General features: G+C 40.6%; 1 protein-coding gene across 1 annotated transcript in view; it reads left to right on the forward strand.

Annotated features, from left to right (window-relative positions):
- Positions 1–5627: 5627 nt before the first annotated feature.
- Positions 5628–24046, forward strand: part of LOC126484959 (piggyBac transposable element-derived protein 4-like) — a 121756-nt gene continuing 103337 nt past the window's right edge. The window contains exon 1 of the mRNA XM_050108561.1: positions 5628–6476. Coding sequence (XP_049964518.1) covers positions 5628–6476 — 849 coding nt within the window. The remainder of the gene's footprint in view (positions 6477–24046) is intronic.

The raw sequence follows: 24046 nt of genomic DNA on the forward strand, positions 1-24046 counted from the left end.
TATCCTTGCAGCCCGCGTCATAATCTGTCTTACCGTGTAACAGACGCTGCGTTACTGTTGCACAGTCAATCTAGTAACCGCCACTCCAAACTCCCAAAAAGCTATTCACCGCGAGAGAACAAATATATATTTAAGCACTCATCACCATGGTACACTTTTGTATGGAAAACATTGTCGGCACTAGGCATTGCAGTGAACTTTCATCAGTTGTGCGATTGAGTTCACTTCAAAGCTGGACTCATCACTGAAGACAATACTACTCTAGTGAACCTAGAATGCATTCAAACATGATCAAACACTGTAAGTAGGCTGTTTAAGTTTTTATATTGGTAACACCACGTAGCGCTCTGTATGTGCTGTGTGCAGTCTGTGGCTAGTTTGCATTGTTGTCTGCCATTGTAGTGTTGGGCAGCTGGATGTGAACAGCGCGTAACGTTGCGCAGTTGGAGGTGAGCCGCCAGCAGTGGTGGATGTGGGGAGAGAGATGGTGGAGTTTTGAAATTTGTAAGACTGGATGTCATGAACTGCTATATATATATTATGACTATTAAGGTAAATACATTGTTTGTTCTCTATTAAAATCTTTCATTTGCTAACTATGCCTATCAGTACTTAGTGCCTTCCGTAGTGTGAATCTTTTATTTAGCTGGCAGTACTGGCGCTCGCTGTATTGCAGTAGTTCGAGTAACGAAGATTTTTGTGAGGTAAGTGATTTGTGAAAGGTATAGTTTAATGTTAGTCAGGGCCATTCTTTTGTAGGGATTATTGAAAGTCAGATTGCGTTGCGCTAAAAATGTTGTGTGTCAGTTTAAACACAGTCATGTATAAATTTTTCAAAAGGGGACTTTTCATATGTCGACCCTTAGCCGAGGATACCTCACTGGAATCTTCTGATTTTTTTCTTGTAGTTTGTGTAATTAGTGTAGCTTTAGTTTATTGCTAGCGCGTAATTGTAGAGAGAATCTCCTTTGTAGTTGCAGTCTTTCATTGTTGTACAGTAAAACAGATGTGGCACGCATGTAAATTTGCACCAAGTATCTCGCAGCTTGCAATTAACTAGATATTATTTTCAGCGCTATGTTAATGTGTTCTCTTATTTTCTGTGTTATTGTGTGAAATATTGTGACAATATTGGCGTGTGAAAAACGTAACACTAGGCTCCAAAGTAAACAGAGAAATAATAGTGACGACGAGCGTAGCATACCAGCACCGCTGTGTAATGAATTAACAGACATTCAAAGTAGTAATTTGGTAACTGCGCATAGGGAAATGGAGCGGGCGTCAAATAATAGTGTAGACAGTGAAACAGGTAGTGAACAGGGAAGCATTATCGATCGATCTGTCGGCAACAGCTCGCCTCAGGAATCGGGAATAACAGAACACAATATTGCAAATACTGTAGACTCAGGTTTTGGGTTCTCACCGTTTTCTCAAATGAGTCAAGACACATTTTCCGCTTGTCAAAATGTGAATGTTGCCGGTGCAAATTCACTGCCGAAAAGCACTGAGGAACATGTTTCAGACACCAGTGCATTGTTATTACAATTAATGCAACAAATGGGACAAAAGCTTCAAAAGTTAGACACAATGGAACAAAATCAGAGACAAACACAGCAAAAGCTTCAAAAGTTAGACACAATGGAACTAAATCTTCAAAAGTTAGACACAATGGAACAACACCAGAGACAAACACAGCAACAGTTAGACGCAATGGAACAAAATCTTCACACTACGCTTGAACAAACACATTAAGATTTAACTACTGAGTTACATAAAATCGAATCGAAACGTCAAAAAGTCTGTAACGACGTAAAAACACAAATTTGTGAGCATTTTCAACCTATTTTTTCGCGGCATGAAAATGCGTTACAGAATCACGGAGCAGCCATAAAAGAACTGCAAATTATTGTTCATGAAAATCATGAGACCATGCAAGCTAAAATTGATTCAGTTGCATCTACCGATTCGGTTACGCAACTTGCAAAATCTCAGGAAAACTTAAAGGACACAGTAGAAAGACACATGGAGGAAATTAGTTCATTATCAGAGAAAGTAGTTGAATTTTCGGATCAGCTAAATAATTTATCTACGAAGGTAGATGATAATCTGAATGACACAAAACCGGCAGTCTTTAATGACACAGAAGAGTGCGAACAAATTAGGAAATTCAAACAAAATCAGAATCAAATTAATACGCAACACCAAAGAGAAATCCGGGAAGTACAAGATCAGCTGACACAAGTAATACAAAAATTACATATTTCAGAGGACACTCGCGCTCCAACATGGGAAGAGGGACTTAGAAATACGGAACAACCACAAAATAATAACACAGGACACTTCGGAAAATATGAAAGAAATTGGCAAGGCACACCGAATTTTGAATGGAACCGCCGAAACGACGTAACAATGACCGACATGCGACTCGCCGACATGATGATTTTGACTACAAGCTGTTCATTACTACACGTAAATTCAAAACATTTAAGAATTCTGGCAACGACATTCATCCACAAGCATGGCTCCATCAATTCTCTCATTGTTTTCCTCCCAAATGGTCATTAGAGCACAGATTAGAATTTATGTGTGGCTCATTCACGATTGTCACAGTGAAGGAGAATTTTACCATGCCTTCCTCTCAGCATATTGGTCTCAAGCTATGCAAGACCGAGTAAAACATAGCATCATGATGATGAAACACTTTGAACAATCTGAGTTTTCCAGTCTTGTCAAATATTTTGAAGACATGTTGCACAAGAATCAATACCTGTCAAACCCATACAGCCCTTTAGAACTCATCCGCATTTGCTTAATGAAATTGCATGAACATTTAAGAAATATTATTTTGGCAGGACGCTACAAAGACGACATTGAAACTTTTCAGGGACTCTTACAAGAATTAGAAATTGACTCAGACAGTCGCAGGATGCGAAAACAGGAAAACAATCACTACAGGTCACATCCGTCGCAATTCCGTGACGACAGAAACAATAACTGGACACGACAAGTCTATTCTTACAACGCAAATCGTGACCAAAACAGACACCACCCATATGACAACCACTGGCAGAGTAATAATAGTTACAAAGAAAGATCGCATTTCCGTAGTAATGAATATGACAGAGATTACCATAGAAACAGACAATATGGGAACAAAAGCAATTATTATCAGGGGAGACAGAATAACTTAAGACGCAACAGTTCAGCGCGCAGTTACGATTCCGGGAGAAATTCCCCACCACATGACCGACAAACAAGAAACTATGTAAACTACCGACAAAACGACAGACCTGAATTCCATCAGAACTGGCGGGATTCAAACAGAGCAGGGCACTCTCCACAAGGTGAATTTGTAGAAGTTAGGTCTCCTAATCCCAACAACGGCGCGCGCCAACAAAGGAATAGACAATGACTCGCGCCGCAGGCAGGCGCGTGCGCCGGCTGGCTTAGAGAAAATTAACATAGACGCTAACCTTGAGAAAAATTTTACGAGGGCAGTTCAATAAGTAATGCAACACATTTTTTTTCTGAAACAGGGGTTGTTTTATTCAGCATTGAAATACACCAGGTTACTCCCCAATCTTTTAGCTACACAACTCTATTTTTCAACGTAATCTCCATTCAATGCTACGGCCTTACGCCACCTTGAAATGAGGGCCTGTATGCCTGCACGGTACAATTCCACTGGTCGATGTCGGAGCCAACGTCGTACTGCATCAATAACTTCTTCATCATCCGCGTTGTGCCTCCCACGGATTGCGTCCTTCATTGGGCCAAACATATGGAAATCTGACAGTGCGAGATCGGAGCTGTAGGGTGCATGAGGAAGAACAGTCCACTATAGTTTTGTGAGCTCCTCTCGGGTGCAAAGACTTGTGTGAGGTCTTGCGTTGTCATGAAGAAGGAGAAGTTCGTACAGATTTTTGTGCCTACGAACACGCTGAAGTCGTTTCTTCAATTTCTGAAGAGTAGCACAATACACTTCAGAGTTGATCGTTTGACCATGGGGAAGGACATCGAACAGAATAACCCCTTCAGCGTCCCAGAAGACTGTAACCATGACTTTACCGGCTGAGGATATGGCTTTAAACTTTTTCTTGGTAGGGGAGTGGGTGTGGCGCCACTCCATTGATTGCCGTTTTGTTTCAGGTTCGAAGTGATGAACCCATGTTTCATCGCCTGTAACAATCTTTGACAAGAAATTGTCACCTTCAGCCACATGACGAGCAAGCAATTCCGCACAGATGGTTCTCCTTTGCTCTTTATGGTGTTCAGTTAGACAACGAGGGACCCAGCGGGAACAAACCTTCGAATATCCCAACTGGTGAACAATTGTGACAGCACTACCAACAGAGATGTCAAGTTGAGCACTGAGTTGTTTGATGGTGATCCGTCGATCATCTCGAACGAGTGTGTTCGCACGCTCCGCCATTGCAGGAGTCACAGCTGTGCACGGCCGGCCTGCACGCGGAGATCAGACAGTCTTGCTTGACCTTGCGGTGATGATGACACACGCTTTGCCCAACCACTCACTGTGGTTTTGTCCACTGCCAGATCACCGTAGACATTCTGCAAGCGCCTATGAATATCTGCGATGCCCTGGTTTTCTGCCAAAAGAAACTCGATCACTGCCCGTTGTTTGCAACGCACATCCGTTACAGACGCCATTTTAACAGCTCCGTACAGCGCTGCCACCTGTCGGAAGTCAATGAAACTATACGAGACGAAGCGGGAATGTTTGAAAATATTCCACAAGAAATTTCCGGTTTTTTCAACCAAAATTGGCCGAGAAAAAAAATGTGTTGCATTACTTATTGAACTGCTCTCGTAACATTCCTTACCGACGTATACCGCATGATAATTGCGTTCAAGTTGAGCCTCTGCGCACTAGGAAGAGTAAAGGTTTACACCACATTTCACATGTAAAACCGTTTATTGAAAGATAATCTGCATTTTAACTTTGTCTTTGCCATAAAACTTTTCACTTCACATTTCTAGTATGCATTGTCAGACTTAGAAACTGTTACCATGCAACAATGTTTGAAGTTAAATATCCAATCAAGAACCAAGAGAACTTATTTAACTCTTTGGAGCACGGTGGTATACATAGTATACCACCTTTTGAAAATTTTCTTGGCTCTTTGCACAGTGGTTTAACTGCACGACCACCACTCTAATATGCTCACCTAGTTCTCTACTTATCAGACAGATGGCACTCACTGCCTATAAGGAATCAGTTCCCGCCAAGAATTGCATAGATTACAACTGTGAAAGCTGCGTGCTGAGTTGTGCATGGTTTTTGCGTGTGAATAGTGGTTTATAACGAATTTCTTGTTGCGCCTGTGTTTTTTCCATATCTTGGACGTCACAGCTACGGTATGAACCCATGTATACATTCATATGCACAATCTTCCGTTATTTATATACAATTTATTTTGGTGGTATATTATTTGTACCACCGTGCATGTAGCAGTATTCTATTGCATTTCGTTTCCTAGTATAAAATTCGAAATCCTCCGCTACAAAGTTTAGTTTTTAATTGTGTTGTGACTTATTTTAGCTCTTTCTCCATTTTGTTTTGCTTACGTATTCTTTACTTGGATTCAGGCTGTTGTTTGAAAATGAAAATGTCAAGAAGAGGCTTACGAGATGAAGAAATCGAACGATTATTGTGTGAAATTCCATCAGACGAGGATTCCACTGTTGACACCACAGATGACGAATCTGATTATGAAGCAAGCATTGTTGCGGAGGCTATTGTGTCGTCTGAAGGCGAAGTTTCAGAGAGCGAGGAAGAAAGTGAGTCCACTCCGCCAAAACGCGCTGCTGACACAGCGCCAACTTGGGGACAACAATTCAATGCTACCTCAGGAATGCAGTTCGACAGTGAATCAGGACCAAGTGCTTTTATTAGGGACATTGATGATCCAGAACCTATCGATATATTCGAAAAAATATTTCCAAAAGAGCTAGTTCAGCTAATCGTTTTCCAAACAAATTTATATGCGACGCAATCTGGCAAGTCTTTCACTCCAACAACTGACAATGAAATACGAACTTTCCTGGGAATCAACATTTTGATGGGTATAAAGCGTATGCCAGCATACAGAGACTACTGGTCTAGTGCCCCAGAACTTCATGATCGTTATATTGCATCTCTGATGGCAGTAAATCGGTTTGGATGGTTACTGAGGAACATTCATCTGAATGATAACACATTGCATCCAGAAAAAGGACACCCAGGTTATGACAAACTGTACAAGCTGCGACCAGTGATCAAGATACTATCTGAATCTTTTTCCAAGTGTTACCAACCCAGCAAACACCTAGCAATTGATGAGTCAATGATCAAATTCAAAGGCCGCAACAGTATGAAACAATACATGAGAGATAAACCCATAAAGCGTGGTTACAAAGTGTGGATGCTGTGTGACAAGACCTCTTACAACTTGAAATTTGATATTTACACCGGAAAAGTAGGTGACACAGTGCAAACAGGCCTTGGGGAGCATGTAGTGCTGAGTTTGTCCTCTGAACTCGTAAATAAAGGCCATTATCTTTATTTCGACAACTATTTCAATAGCTATAACTTGTTGGCTGGTTTACAGCAGAGAAACATATATGCCTGTGGGACAGTTCAACCAACAAGGAAACATTTACCCAAATTAAAAACAGACAAAGAATTAAGCAGAGGTGAATTTGACTGGAGGGTCAGCAACTGTGGCATCCTCTACTTGAAGTGGAAAGATAAGAGAGCTGTTCATCTCCTTTCAAATTTTCACAGTCCTGAAGTTACTACAGTGACTCGCCGTGAAAGAGATGGTTCACGCATAGAGCTACCTTGTCCTCAAGCAGTGATGGATTACAATGCACACATGAACAATGTCGACAAGTTCGACCAACTGAAAAAATCATATGAAATAAGCCGGAGAAGTAAAAAGTGGTGGCACCGAATATTCTTTCACCTGCTTGATGTCAGTATCGTCAACAGCTATATAATTTGGAAGGAACTAGGCGATAGAGAAAAAATGACTGCCAAAGTCTTCAGGATGAGTATCCTGCAAAGCTTAGTAACCCAGAAAACACCATTGAGGCCATCTAGACTTCATGAGAGTCAAGTCCACGTAAAGAAAAACAAGCCATATGTTTCCTCACGCCAGCGTCTCGACAATTCATCCCACCAGCCAGAGCGTACTACCGCCAGACGTTGTGCGAAATGCAGTACAAAAAAGAAGCAAGTGCGCACTTTCTGGATGTGCGCTGAATGCAAAGTGCCTTTGTGCCTTAGCAAAACAAAAAGGTGCTTTCAAGATTTTCACAAAAAGGAATAAGAAACATATTTTATTTGTAAGGTTTGTAATTTGATTTTGTATTGTAAATGACCAATTGCCAGAAATAAAATTATTTTACATTAATTATACTAATTATTACTGCTTAGAGTAGAATTTAAAGGTGAGTTACAAGCACAAACCAAGATATCTCAAAAACTTTAGGTACGGCCCTAAGTGGCATGGTGGTATATTATATATACCACCATCTAAAACCAAAATCAATACAATAAAAAATTTTAATTCATGTTTTCCTTTATTAGCAACCCCACCAGACATAGAAAATGCATGTTTTATTAAAAAATTAATTAAACATAAAATCTGTGCATCAAAGAGTTAAACAGAAATTACGAATGCATTGCTATAGTGAACAGATGTCGCAGTGTTATTGTGTGTGTCCATTCTTGCTTGTTAGTTGCACGATTATGTAACGACTATAAGGCTTACATACTTAGAACATATACTGGTACAGCTAATGAGATTTTAATGCAACATTTTGGTTTACTTGAAAATACATTCTGGATTTAAAGTACTTTCTGTGAGATACCAGATGACATAGTGGTTAGTTTATGTGACAGCTACACGATTTTATCACAACGCTACTAATGAGTGACAATTTACAATGTTGCTTTTGCAGTGTTTCTGTTTTATATCTGCACAGTTTTCTGCATTATTCTGGAAAGTGAAACATGTTTTAGTAGTATCTTTTGTGGTATAGCAACAATGAGACAGCCTTTTTCGTGGCACAACAATACGTTACTGTGCAGTACTTTCTTCATCACGCCAATAAGCATAATAACTACGATATCTTTACGCAAAGAATTTCACTTTTGTTTATCATGAGGTAAGTACATTGACTTCGGCAGAACTTAGCTTTCGGAGGGCGATAACTACGACACTTCCACAGAGATTATGTTGCAACAAGGTGCACAGTTTAGCGCTACAGTACACGTATTTGAGTGATTAATTTTATACTTAAAACATTTATTTTTAAAGATTTTTGAATTACAAAGAAAGTTTTCTGTGATACATTTCATTCCATTGCTGTAATCTGTAACACCTGAGGGTATAATTACATTAATCCTCAGGGGGTACACGCTTACTTTGTGTACCATGTGTGTGGCAAGCACAAGGAGCCCTAGCTAATATGGTATTTGCTTATACAACTTTACACATCGGTACCATATTTCTCCAACACAGAATTACACAGCTATCTGATTATTTAACAGAGAAACAAAAATTTTTTTATGTCAGTGACACATGTTTACGCAATTACACAGTTGGATAATTTCACATTTATAAAATTGTATTTTGTTTGTACTTTGTGAACTGTTCATATTTTTGCGGAACCATTGTGATGATATGAGAGCTTAGAATGACGTATTTGGTAAGGGATCATGATTTTTGAAGTATGTTTGAGGTAGATGACTTTATTGAAGGTCTTGAAATTATTGAAAGAAGCTGCAACGATTCTGAGATGTGATTGATCTGTTATGATGTTATTATTGCGATGGCGATGTGTACTATGCTGTTGAGGTACGTTTATGATCAATAAGCTGAGAATCGTACTTTAAAGAGTTATGAAATGTGTGTACATGCGTGAATGTATCACAATGCCGCCAAAAATTTTTTGGACTCTGTTATATTGATAGGATTTTGTTTCTACACATTTGTAACGCAAATTCTCGACCTGTGAAATTTTTATATGAGACTGTCACTGCTGTCGTAAATATTTCGGTAAGAAAGTTAAGTGACCACCTTCACGTAATGCGTCGTGGGCACCCAACTGCGTGACAATCGCCTGGAGAAAAAGCCATTAGTGTGTGCCTTTCAGAGGCACAGGTGGAGAAAAAAAAAGAGAGGCCATTATCCTCGCTATTGACATTTCTTTGTAGAAAGCATCGCAAATACCACACGCTCAAACTTGAAAACATATGATTACACTGTGGAGCTCTTAATTTATGATATTTACTAAAATGCCTAATGAGATGATGAGAAACATTTTACATCTATTGTCTTTCTAGTTGAGAGAATGCTCATTTTGTTTAATATCTGGTTTCCACCTGTGTTGCAGCATTGGTTTTATAAAATAAAATAAAATGCATTTGCTAATGTGAACACTTTCTGTCAACAGATCTATTAAATAATTACTTTATGATCCACATTCTTCAAAAAAGGAGCTCTTGGAATGGAAAGAACAATAAGAAGGGACTAATAACAGTAACTGGATATATAATTTTCTTTTCAAGTCCTTGGTAATTTTTGTAGAATTAGTTTTTGTGGTGCACCACTTTAATAACATAGATATTAAGATGTCAACAGACATTTCCCTTCTCTGCGTTGTTGTCTTTAGTGTACTATTTTTTCTGCTTGAGCTTTGTCATGTTTAGATATAAGTTATTGCATTTGCTGCTGCTGTTTGCCAGGCATAGTGCTTTGTATTACTCTGTTAAGCTAGTTTTACTACTGATTTATTTTTCTTGTTGCTGCACATTGCCTCATATTAGTTGTAATGTTGCATTTGCTTGGTAATTTAGATTTACTGTAGCTTGCTTTGCCAAGTTCCATTTTTTTGTCATTGCTGTTTGTGTTAATTGTTTTGTGCTGCTGTATTGCCTGGTCCCTTAGTTTAGCATCTGAGCTCAGTAGATTTAAGTTTGCTTAAGATGGGGGAGGCTATATGTGAGAACGAGTTGTGATGAATTGGAAGAAATGCATTGCGAAGCTATAAGAGAATGGTTTGGCCAAAAAAGAATTTTAAAAGAGGATGTGAACAGAATACAGAAAGCATGCTTGGATAGGATTTTTTTTGGTGGAAACAAATGTTGAAATAAGGGGAAAGATCTACAGAACGAAGTTTTGGGTTGGACTGCAGTACCAAATGTCACACTGAAAACTAACCCTGTCTTTCCTTTTGTATTATTCCGCTATGTGTTTATGTACCCTTGTGTATTTGTATTTTTCCTGTCTTTAAGTGTTTAGCTAATAAGATTTATGTTGTAGAATTTTTCAAATACTATGTTATTTACTTTGTAAAGATGTTTAGACATTATTTATTCTGTTTTGTTTTAATGCTCATGTGTGAAGTTGATGTTTCAAAAGTTATTCTGATCTTTCTGATCTTTTATGTATTTACTTATGTCATAATTCCTGTAACACTGATGTATATGTTATTTCTATTCTTTTGTAAAGCCTGTTTTACTACAGATGTTATCTGTATTATTATGTTTTTAATGATGTATTTTGTACCTTTATTATTGTATTCTTATGTTATAAAATTGTAATTGACACCAGTACATCAAGTTAAGTAACTTGTAAGTTACATTGCACTGCACACGTTTCTGTTGGTCATACTATATGGACAATATGTGAGAAGTGGGGACTGTTAGTGTTTGCACGTGTGTTAATAACTCAGCAAGGGACTCGATAACAGCATTGCTGGTTCTAAGGACATTTCAAAAACTTTGTGAGTGCACAAGTGGTGGTTTATGGACTTGCTATATTCTCCGCAAGACTCTTCGATGGTGATTGTGCACCTGCACAGTCGCAACAGATGGCTGCTGGCCATCTCTACAAGGACTACAGTGGGTCTGCATCTTTGATGACCCACCAATACCATTATTTCTACAAGGACTGCAGTGGGTCTGCACCTCTGGTGGCCCACCAATACCGTTATCTCTACTAGGCTACAGTGGGTCTACTCTGTGATGACCTACCTACCAATATTCTTCAAAACTTCGAATGACTCTGCTGTGGGTTTGCTCTATTGTGACCGATTACCTGTCTGCATGTCAAGAGTCAGCACTGTCTTCCTGTTGGAAGGACAACACTACTTCAAGACTGCATGGAAATCCACTTCTTCAGTGTGCATTTTCTTTTACTGCTCAGACTTTGAGAAAAACACTGCAATTTTACTGTGATGAATGATCAGGACTGTCTTTATGGGCTGTGAGAAAATTTTAGCATTTGACCAACATTGTATCAATAAGTGTGTGCATTTGATTTCTTTGTTATTGTAATTATGAAATTTTTTTTCAAATCTGTATTGGCACCTGCCCAAAACAATTTGTAAAATTTTTTGTGGGGAGCATGGGGGCTATGTAAGTAGGCTGTTTAAGTTTTTATATTGATAACGCCACGTAGCGCTCTGTATGTGCTGTGTGCAGTCTGTGGCTAGTTTGCATTGTTGTCTGCCATTGTAGTGTTGGGCAGCTGGATGTGAACAGCGCGTAGCGTTGCGCAGTTGGACGTGAGCCGCCAGCAGTGGTGGATGTGGGGAGAGAGATGGCGGAGTTTTGAAATTTGTAAGACTGGATGTCATGAACTGCTATATGTATTACGACTATTAAGGTAAATACATTGTTTTTCCGCTATTAAAATCTTTCATTTGCTAACTATGCCTGTCAGCAGTTAGTGCCTTCCGTAGTTTGAATCTTTTATTTAGCTGGCAATAGTGGCGCTCGCTGTATTGCAGTAGTTCGAGTAACGAAGATTTTTGTGAGGTAAGTGATTTGTGAAAGGTATAGTTTAATGTTAGTTAGGGCCATTCTTTTGTAGGGATTATTGAAAGTCAGATTGCGTTGCGCTAAAAATGTTGTGTGTCGGTTTAAACACAGTCATGTATAAATTTTTCAAAGGGGACGTTTCATATATCACCATGGTACACTTTTGTATGGAAAACATTATCGGCACTAGGCATTGCAGTGAACCTTCATCAGTTGTGCGATTGAGTTCATTTCGAAGCTGGACTCATCACTGAAGACAATACTGCTCTAGTGAACCTAGAATGCATCCAAACATGATCAAACACCAGCAGGGATGCGAGGCCGAAAACGAGTCTGGACACGCCCTGGACAGCGGTGGAATACCAACCTGAGTGTCGCCCGCCATTACTGCCTGACAACCAGAAGTGGTGGTCTAGAGTGCCATTCCTCTCAGTAGCAGAACCCCTTTCGGTGTCATCTGCGCCACTCGTACAGTACTGTGGTGCATCGACAATATTCTCAGCACTGTTTTCTTGTCCTTACTGGCGAGGCATCCTGGGTTGAAATTTCAGTAAAATAATGCCCGCCCGCACTCGGCGATAGTTTCTGCTGCATGTCTCCGATCCTGAGAAACCCTATCTCAGCCAGAAAGGCCGCCGAATCTCTCTCCAGTTCAGTACGTATAGACCGTTACGGGCAGCCTCTCCTGTACCAACCTTCTTTTTCTGTTCGTCATTGATTGTCTTGCTTCCTAGATAGCACAACTCCTTACCTTTAGCCGCTTCGAGACCAGAGTAGTACTTGCAACCTATGTCCTCAATTATTTTCGCGATGTATTCCAAGCTGTGTCTTCCTCTACAATTTCTGCCCTCTATAGCTTCCTCTAGTACCATGGAAGTCATTCTCTGATGTCTTAACAGGTGTCCTATTCCTCTGTCCCGTGTCCTTGTCAGTGTTTTCCACGTATTCCTTTCCCATTCTGCGCAGGACCTCCTCATTCAGTACCTTATCAGTCCACCTAATTTTCAAAATTCGTCCACAGTGCTACATCACAAATGCTTCGATTCTCTTCCTTTCTGGTTTTCCCACAGTGTATGTCTCACTACCATACAATGCTGTGCTCCAAACGTACATTCTCATAAATTTGTTTCTCAAATTAAGGCGTATGTTTCACACTAGTAGCCTTCTTTTGGCCAAAAGGCCATTTTGGCCAGTGATAGTCCGCTTTTAATGTCCTTCTTGCTACGTTCGTCAATGGTTATCTTGCTTCCTAGATAGTACAACTCCTCACCTTCAGCTGCTTCAATCCTGATGTTACAGACTGTTCATGCCATTCAGTAGATCTTGTGATTCTTCTTCAGTTGCACTCAGCAATATCATCAGCGATTCATATCACTGACATCCTTTCTCCTAGAATTTTAATTCCATTCCTGGACCTTTCTTTTATTTCCGTAATTGCTTCTTCGATGTACAGACTAAAGAGTGGGGGCGAAAGACTGCATCCCTGTCTTACACCCCTTTTAATCCGAGAACTTCGTTCTTTGTCTTCCAGTCTTACTATTCCCTCTTGGCTCTTGTAGATGTTGTACATTACCCGTCTCTCTCTAAGCATACCCCTAATTTCCTCAGAATTTTAAATATCTTGCACCATCTGACACCGCTGAACGCTTTTTCCTGGCCATATCGTATAAACGTGACTTGATTTTTCTTAATGTTGCTTCCATTATCAGTCGCAACTTCAGAATTGCCTCTCTGGTGCCTTTACCTTCCCTAAAATCAAACTGATCATCATGTAACACATCGTAATTTTTCTTTTCCATTGTTATATATATTATTCTTGTGAACAACTTGGATGCATGAGCTGTTAAGGCGATTGTGACATAATTCTCCACTTGTCAGCTCCTTTAGACTTCAGAATTCTGTGGATGATATTTTGCTCAAAGTCTACTGATATTTCGACAGACTCATAAATTATACGCACCAACATGAATAGCTGTTTCGTTGCCACTTCCTCCAAATTTTGATAGAATGTTATCTATCCCTTCTGCCTTATTGGACCTTAAGTCCTCCAAAGCTCTCTCATATTCAGATTATAATACTGGATCTCCTATCTCTTCTAAATCGACTTCCTTTTTCTTCTTCTATCACACAGGATAAATCTCCCTCTCACAGAGGTCTTCGATGTACTCTTTCCACCTATCTGCACTCTCCTCAGCACTTAACAGTGGAATTCATGTCCCATTCTCCAGTAGGGCAGAATTTGGGACGAATCCTTCCGCGGAACATCCAAGAACTCTGTCAATCAGTGTCAAGCCGAATAACTGCTTCCCTAAAGCCGAAAGTTATATCAACGTGTTACTGACTTGCGCACTTCTGAAGCTCTTTTTATTGAATAAATCGTATAATTTATCTGAAATTGTAACCATTTGATTGTCTGCACATTTACATTAAATCTACGTAGTTATGTCCCATTCGGATAATTCCTTCTGGTGCGTCCCACCCACCCCCCCCCTTTTTTTGTCTTAGTGTGTACATGCAACTTAGAATCTCTTAAAAATTTCACTACTGCTTCATAATTTCCAATTTCTGACACGAGGATAACAGCGGTATTAGAAGTAAATTCGTGTTACAATTCACAGTGTTATTTCCTGATCACTCTACAGCTCACACGAAAAGGAGATTTGATTTAGAATACATTCTCGTGATGAGTCGGACAGAAGCTTGATAATTATTTTAAACCTACTCCGTAGAGGTGACTGGAGAGATTTCCATCATGGAAACACATTCTTATCATTGGTGTTAGATATCGACCGTTGTGTGTGCAACCCGTGACGTACGATATTTTCACGGAGGGAGAGATTGGGGAATGGGATGGAGGGAGGGGGGGGGGAGCAGATTACACATCAGTGTGCTGGCGGCATCTATGCCATCGTGTTTCTTCATCTGCTTTAAGTAAATCGTTTATGTACAGTGATAGCAACACCTTTCCTATTGTAGGTGTTCGAGCCACTCCCGATCTTCCGTTCGTCGTGTTGAATATTCATAGTATATTTTATTTGCTGGGTTTAGTCAATGTAAATACCATCGCAACTAAAACACACATTTACAATGATCACACCATGTTTGTCAGTCAACAACCACAATAGTCCTGTTAATCTGATAGTGTGGAAATCCAGTCAAGCCTTCCGGAAGAGGAAACCGTGGAATGTTTATGCTGGATTGAGCATTTGAAATGCGTGACACATCGGCGTCGTCTGGTGAGTGAGTGCTCTCGTTTTGTTGCTCCCGCCCAGTAGAGAAGCTTGCCAAGTTTCTCGGGTCACGTGATGTCCCAATAGCTGCAATGCTGTCGGATGTCACGGACGAGACGTCGGCTCCTGCGGACAACATAAGCAGCCGCAGATATGGATCTCTGAAGCAGAGCTGGTTGCAGTCCTCCGGGTAACTGCCGCGACGCCCTTTTCTCGGCGAATACTTGGCGTGGGTCGTGATGGCGGTGAAAGCCACAGCTCCAGAGATACGTGTGAGGGGAGGGCGCAACGAGTAGGCATCCGTTGCTCAACTGATTTCGCATTCCAACTACACCCAATAGATTCCTACGCAAATACACGTACACAGTACTTTCCCAGAACTAATTCATTCTTTCGCCTTACAAGACACAGCCGCTGTCAACGCTGCTACGTTTCTGAACGAGGCCAGGTCTCCATTGTCGTTCGGAACGTTCTGGGAAAGTACGGTGAATCTATAAAGAAAATTTTATGCAAGACGTTAGTTCAGCAGTCCTTTTGAGATAGATGTCACAATAGACATATACGTGTTAAGAGAAGCGCTGCTACAGGGCGGTGCAGCCAGCATTAAAGTGTGAAATACTCGGAGAAATTAAAGGCAAATTCCTATAAGAAATATGCCGCATCTCCGACGAAACCCTCTTAGGTAAATTTAGAGAAGTTGTGTCCGAAGGAGAGCCTACGGCCATTGTAACGCTAACATCATGTATCTCACGTAGGGATCGTAAAATAGTAATTACGGGTCATACAGGAAAAAACAGTTAGCCTTCCCACGCTCTATAATCGAATGGGTCTTATGAGTGGTAGCGGTGTTGAGAATAACTTTTTAGACCCTCGCAACTGATGGACATCCTATCTATACAGAACTGGCGCGAAAATCGGCTCTATTATTTCCAAAATGTTTACAAACGTACCATATGTTCCTTGTGATGAGAAAGTAATACAGGTCACAACCATACATATGAAATAAATTAGAAGTTGCAAAACGTCCTTATAAACAGGGTATGTATCTGCCGTTACCACTGTCGTTTCATGCAACCAGTTATGCCATTTATGGCCTTTAAAAACCATGCGCAAGATTTTCATATTCTCTTGCGCGCAAGCTAATAGTCCTACAGAGACAATGAACAGGGCGTTTTTGTAAGAAATTTAATGTAGTTAAATTTTGTGCTGGGATACGTTTACGCTGGAGGCTACCGTTTTCGAGATATTCAAGAAGAACATAGGAAAGTGACCTTCAGACGCACTCTCACTCCATACTCAGCCCTCACCGGTCGGGAGTTCTAGTATGTTCTTCATGGCACTCTCTCCTACCACTGTACAAAAAATTTACGACTGCACGAATTATCTCTCGCATTCGACCTTCTTGGACTTCGTTAATTGGCCTCATTACGCCAATGGCATAGTCGAATACTTAGAAATTGTGAAACTAACGCTTGTGTAAATTTTACCTAACCATTTTGGGAATTTTAACAGCACAAAGTAAAATAGTTATATTGGTGATGCCTTCTTACTGCGAAACTACTGTGCTTGTTAGGGTTATGTCTGGATAGAATTGTCAATGTTATTAGCTTTAGTGTAACATGTACAAAAGTCGTTTTCCTTTCATCACCCTCACGGGCACGTTTAAGTTAGCAACATTACAAAATAGCCGACTATGCTGACGGCGTAATAGTCCCATCAATTGAGACCGTGAAAGGTCGAATATCGGGTACAGTCTCGTGTAGCCACGAACAACGTACTAGAAATCCTGACTGGTGAGGGATGAGTGTGGGGGCGGAGACGCATATGGAATTCACTTTTGTACTTTTTGTTCAATTACTCAAAAACTGTGGCCGTAAGTGAAGATGTGTCCCGGTACCAAATTTAGCTACATTCAATTTCCTAAAATGGAGCCCTTTCATGTTATCTGTAGGAATGATAATTTGAGCATAGCAGGCGAGAGAATACGAAAATCTCAAGTGTAGTTTCTGAAACCAGATATAAAATTGCAGATTGCGTAAAATTATATCGGTGGCGTTCCTCTTATTTAAGACATTTTATTAACAGTTTATTGGGACACTACAGTTAACAGGAACAATTAGCTTTATTGAGCAGTAATGTGCAAAGCTATGGCGATGAATGCGAAGACGTTCCCACGTTTGAAATATAGGCTGCGTGACAGGCTGCCCCACATGTGCACTGAATTCCATCAGCGCTGTGGGGACCTATGATCAAGCGTTTAGAGTGGATTCTACTTAGCGATTCTATATGATGTGGAACCATCAACATTTAGGCGCCAAACTATGACATTTTCTATTAAATGTCTGGGACTACCTAAGTGTCATTAAAACTTTGTTGCTACAGTTCTATTGTGCAGTAAAATATTCATATAACGAAACAAATGGAAATTATTAATCTGCGACAACGGAAGAATAGCTCTCAGGCTACACGAAGTGTACCAATTATTTCTGTTGCGCATCAAGCTCTTCTGTTGGCGTCTGACTGACACAATGCAGTCTTCATCTCTCTTAGCTGTGTTCTCAGTTTTTCGCAATTTTGAAGTTATTTGTGTCTGAAGGTGTGATTGTTATATGTTTAACGGTGTTGTTGTTGTTGTGGTCTTCATTCCTGAGACTGGTTTGATGCAGCTCTCCATGCTACTCTATCCTCTGCAAGCTCCTTCACCTCCCAGTACCTACTGCAACCTACATCCTTCAGAATCTGCTTAGTGTATTGATCTCTTGGTCTCCCTCTACGATTTTTACCCTCCACGCTGCCCTCCAATGCTAAATTTGTGATCCCTTGATGCCTCAAAACATGTCCTACCAACCGACCCCATCTTCTAGTCAAGTTTTGCCACAAACTTCTCTTCTCCCCAATCCTATTCAATACGTCCTCATTAGTTACGTGATGTACCCACCTTATCTTCAGCATTCTTCTGTAGTATCACATTTCGAAAGCTTCTATTCTCTTCTTGTCCAAACTGGTTATCGTCCATGTTTCACTTCCATACATGGCTACAATCCATACAAATACTTTCAGAAACGACTTCCTGACACTTAAATCTATACTCGATGTTAACAAATTTCTCTTCTTCAGAAACGATTTCCTTGCCATTGCCAGTCTACATTTTATATCCTCTCTACTTCGATCATCATCAGCTATTTTCCTCCCAAAATAGCAAAACTCTTTTACAACCTTAAGGTCTCATTTCCTAATCTAATTCCCTCAGCATCACCCGATTTAATTTGACTACATTCGATTATCCTCGTTTTGCTTTTGTTGATGTTCATCTTATATCCTCCTTTCAAGACACTGTCCATTCCGTTCAACTGCTCTTCCAAGTCCTTTGCTGTCTCTGACAGAATTACAATGTCATCGGCGAACCTCAAAGTTTTTACTTCTTCTCCATGAATTTTAATACCTACTCCGAATTTTTCATTTGTTTCCTTTACTGCTTGCTCAATATACAGATTGAATAACATCGGGGAGGGGCTACAACCCTGTGTCACTCCCTTCCCAACCACTGCTTCCCTTTCATGCACCTCGACTCTTATAACTGCCATCTGGTTTCTGTACAAATTTTAAATAGCCTTTCGCTCCCTGTATTTTACCCCTTCCACCTTCAGAATTTGAAAGATAGTATTCCAGTTAACGTTGTCAAAAGCTTTCTCTGAGTCTACAAATGCTAGAAACGTAGGTTTGCCTTTTCTTAATCTTTCTTGTAAGATAAGTCGTAAGGTTAGTGTTGCCTCACGTGTTCCAATATTTCTACGGAATCCAAACTGATCTTCCCCGAGGTCCGCTTCTACCAGTTTTTCCATTCGTCTGTAAAGAATTCGCGTTAGTATTTTGCAGCTGTGACTTATTAAACTGATAGTTCGGTAATTTTCACATCTGTCAACACCTGCTTTCTTTGGGATTGAAATTATTATATTCTTCTTGAAGTCTGTGGGTATTTCGCCTGTCTCACACATCTTGCTCACCAGATGGTAGAGTATTGTCATGACTGGCTCTCCCAAGGCCATCAGTAGTTCTAATGGAATGTTGTCTACTCCCGGGGCCTTGATTCGATTCAGGTCTTTCAGTGCTCTGTCAAACTCTTCACGCAGTATCTTATCTCCCATTTCATCTTCATCTACATCCTCTTCCATTTCCATAATATTGTCCTCAAGTACATCGCCCTTGTACAAACCGTCTATATACTCCTTCCACCTTTCTGCCTTCCCTTCTTTGCTTAGAACTGGGTTGCCATCTGAGCTCTTGATATTCATACAACTGGTTCTCTTCTCTCCAAAGGTCTCTTTAATTTTCCTGTAGGCAGTATCTATCTTACCCCTAGTGAGACAAGCCTCTACATCCTTACATTTGTCCTCTAGCCATCCCTGCTTAGCCATTTTGCACTTCCTGTCGATCTCATTTTTGAGACGTTTGTATTCCTTTTTGCCTGCTTCACTTACTGCATTCTTATATTTTCTCCTTTCATCGATTAAATTCAATATTTCTTCTGTTACCCAAGGATTTCTATTAACCCTCGTCTTTTTACCTACTTGATCCTCTGCTGCCTTCACTACTTCATCCCTCAGAGCTACCCATTCTTCTTCTACTGTATTTCTTTCCCCCATTCCTGTCAATTGTTCCCTTATGCTCTCCCTGAAACTCTCTACAACCTCTGGTTCTTTCAGTTTATCCAGGTCCCATCTCCTTAAATTCCCACCTTTTTGCAGTTTCTTCAGTTTCAATCTGCAGTTCATAACCAATAGATTGTGGTCAGAATCCACATCTGCCCCTGGAAATGTCTTACAATTTAAAACCTGGTTCCTAAATATCTGTCTTACCATTATATAATCTATCTGATACCTTTTAGTATCTCCAGGATTCTTCCAGGTATAAAACCTTCTTTTATGATTCGTGAACCAAGTGTTAGCTATGATTAAGTTATGCTCTGTGCAAAATTCTACAAGGCGGTTTCCTCTTTCATTTCTTCCCCCCCAATCCATATTCACCTACTATGTTTCCTTCTCTCCCTTTTCCTACTGACGAATTCCTGTCACCCATGACTATTAAATTTTCGTCTCCCTTCACTACCTGAATAATTTCTTTTATCTCGTCATACATTTCATCAATTTCTTCATCATCTGCAGAGCGAGTTGGCATATAAACTTGTACTACTGTAGTAGGCATGGGCTTTGTGTCTATCTTGGCCACAATAATGCGTTCACTATGCTGTTTGTAGTAGCTAACCCGCACTCCTATTTTTTTATTCATTATTAAACCTACTCCTGCATTACCCCTATTTGATTTTGTATTTATAACCCTGTAATCACCTGACCAAAAGTCTTGTTCCTCCTGCCACCGAACTTCACTAATTCCCACCATATCTAACTTTAACCTATCCATTTGCCTTTTTAAATTTTCTAACCTACCTGCCCGATTAAGGGATCTGACATTCCACGCTCCGATCCGTAGAATGCCAGTTTTCTTTCTCCTGATAACGACGTCCTCTTGAGTAGTCCCCGCCCGGAGATCCGAATGGGGGACTGTTTTACCTCCGGAATATTTTACCCAAGAGGACGCCATCATCATTTAATCATACAGTAAAGCTGCACGTCCTCGGGAAAAATTACGGCTGTAGTTTCCCCTTGCTTTCAGCCGTTCGCAGCACCACAACAGCAAGGCCGTTTTGGTTAGTGTTACAAGGCCAGATCAGTCAATCATCCAGACTGTTGCCCCTGCAACTACTGAAAAGGCTGCTGCCCCTCTTCAGGAACCACATGTCTGTCTGGCCTCTCAACAGATACCCCTCCGTTGTGGTTGCACCTACGGTACGGCCATCTGTATCGCTGAGGCACGCAAGCCTCCCCACCAACGGCAAGGTCCATGGTTCCTATTTGACAATAAAATGCAAAACGTAATTTAATTAAAGTACAGGGTGTATCAAAAAGAATTATCCGATTTAAATTAATGATAACTATTACGATATTTGATACATGTGCGAGAACAACGTACTGTTGGAAAGAGCAAACTCTCGAATTTTACATGGATCCCGCTAGGTAGCAGCAGTGTGCGCTCACTTCAGTTTTGCTGAAAACGGTGTCAGAACAACAGAAATCGTTTTGTGTTCTACGTTTTGGACAGTGCGGGTCAGTAATAGCTGTTCAGCGTGACTGTCATACAAGGTATGGTGTGGATCCTCCTACAGCACAGGGCGTTAGACAATGGCATAAACAATTCCGAGAAACAGATTGTTTGTGTAAAGGCAAATCGCCGGGCCGTTATCGAGTGTCTGACATAAACGTCGAACGCGTCCGCCATGGATACACAAGGAGTCAGCAGAAATCTATTCGCCGTGCAGCTCGAAAGCTCAACGTGCCGCCGATGTCCGTCTAGCGTGTATTGCGTCTACGTTTTCATATGAAACCATACAAAATTCAGCTGCTCCAACCTCTTCTTGATGGTGACAAACCACAACGTGTGGAGTTCTGTAATTTCGTTCTTGGAAAGACGGAGGATGACGGTTTTCTAACACGCTTAGTGTTTAGTGACGAGACAACATTCCTTGTAAATGGAAATGTGAACGGTCATAATGTGAGAATATGGGGTACGGAACAACCACATGAAGTTGCACAATATGAGAGGGACTCTCCAAAATTTAATGTGTTTTGTGTAGTTACACGGGGAAAGGTGTATGGTCCATTTTTCCTTGCCGAGAACACTGTTATAGGAAGCATAAATCTCGATATGCTTGGGAGTTTTCTTTTCCCACAATTTGATTCGAACGACTTAATTTACCAGCACGATGGAGCACCGCCACACTGGCATCTGGAAGTGCGGGAATCTTTAAATCGCAGGATTACTGAACTATGGTTCGGTCCCACTGGACCAAATGATTCAGCCTTGCATTACTGGGCGTCACCGGACTTAACTATATGAGCTTATTTCTTGTGGCGGTTTATAAAAGTTTCTGTCATGTGCCTCCGTTACCAACAACAATGAATGAACTGAGACATCGCATAACAGCTGCTATGGAAGCTGTAACTCAAAACATGCTCGCTGCAATGTGAGAACAATTTGAATACCGCATTGACATATGCCGTGAATCCAAGGGGGGCATATTGAACACCTATGAAAAGGTATGAAATAAAACTTTTTGAGTTTCCCGTTCATCATAAACAAAATACATTGTAAATGTTTATTAGTTTCCGAAATATAGACTTGCCAAATCGGATGATTCTTGTTGATACACCCTGTATATTAGTTACCCGCATTTCCAGTTATAGCCACACAGGTAGGCGGCATCTTCGAAAGAATTCAATAGCGATACAAGGACGGCTGCAAGGGACATTAGTGAGAGAACAATATAGAGTAGGCCCAGAGGATATCTAATCATCGATTCATTAAGTTGATGTAGGGAAAGGTTAACTTAACTTTTGCAATCTCCGGTAGGATCGAACGACTAGTTGTACAGTGCCTATACCACCTTCTACAGACTCATGGGTAGACTGCGTATCTATTACGAAGGTTCAGTTATAGCATAGTATCTTCTCCTCACAGAAATTCAAGTCTCATGTTCGCTTCTTTCTCTATACTGAGGATTTTACTTTTTGGTGATTACTAATAGGCTGGTTTACAAAGAAGGCCTGTGCATACAATTTATAAATATATCGTGCTATTTTCTGAACTGTGTTGAATTTGTTAACCACCACTGTGGAAAAGATGCCATTCCGATCTAAAGGAGAACGGAGCAACTCCTTGGATCCACAGCGCTGCGCGGCGCTCTCCAGCCGAGGACGGCCAGAGCGCACGCGAAAGCTCTGTTTCCTTTGATGTGCCGACAATAGGAGGAACGTACCAGTGTGGGCGAGACTTGACGTACTGAGACGTTGTTTGTTTGGGCGCTTTGCAACTAAGATCTATCCCGCGTGCATCACTGTATCACCTAAAGTGCGCCAGTAAAAAAAAATTACAACTTTTCTCATAAATGTTGGTGGATTCGTGAGACCCCGAGGAGAAAAAGGGCTCTATACGATCTTTGGGAGATGGAATGGCAGTCGGAAATTCCTAGCAGATGAATAAGAAAATTTCGAAAAACTTATGCAGATGGTTGGACGACGTATTTCGAAAAAAAAATTCACACTGTCAATTTCTGCTTCTCTCACATTTTCCATGGCAGTTCGCACCCATAATGCACTGAATTTTCTTTGAACATTGGGCAGTGCGTTACTGAAATTCGAATTGTCGTAAACAACCGGATGAGTAGAACTGCTTAGCGAAAAAGTATGTAAATCTAAAATCTGTGTTTTTTTGGTTTTTAAACAAAAGATAACATATTTTTCGAGAAACTACTGCAGCTAGGGATGCACCTTTGATTTATTTACATAAAGAAATGGTTTTCAGCAGTGAAAGGGAAGACACAGCTTTCAAATTTCTCGTTCCTTTGAATCAAAACTAAAGGCGGACTCGATTCCTTGCATGGCATGGATTCTTGAACAATAGGGTCCAGTACGCTGCTCCCGACGGCGAGTGTTCATCAGAGAGGGTGGTATCGTTAGGACTGCCCCAGAGAAGGTTGATAGAACCGCTGGCATAAATCATCTGAGGGATAGAGTCAGCCCCAATCTGCTGCTGGTAGCTGATTATGATGTGGTGTAGGGGAAGGTGACGTAGTTGAGTGACTGCAGGAGGATAAACACGACTTAGGCAAAATTTCTGGTTGGCGTGATAAATGACAGATATCTCTAAATGTAGAAAAACACAAGTTAATGCAGATGAGTAGGAAAAACAATTACGTAATATTCGAATACAGCGTTAGTAATATGCTACTTGACAGTCAGGTCGATTAAATATACAGGAGTGAAATTATAAAACGACATGAAGCAGAACGCGCAAGTAACGATTGTAGTGGGGAAGGCGAATGTTCGACTTCGGTTTATTGGGGGAGTTTTAGGAAAGTGTGGTTCATGTG

This window comes from Schistocerca serialis, chromosome 6 (genome assembly GCF_023864345.2).
Source record: "Schistocerca serialis cubense isolate TAMUIC-IGC-003099 chromosome 6, iqSchSeri2.2, whole genome shotgun sequence".
NCBI lineage: Eukaryota > Metazoa > Arthropoda > Insecta > Orthoptera > Acrididae > Schistocerca > Schistocerca serialis.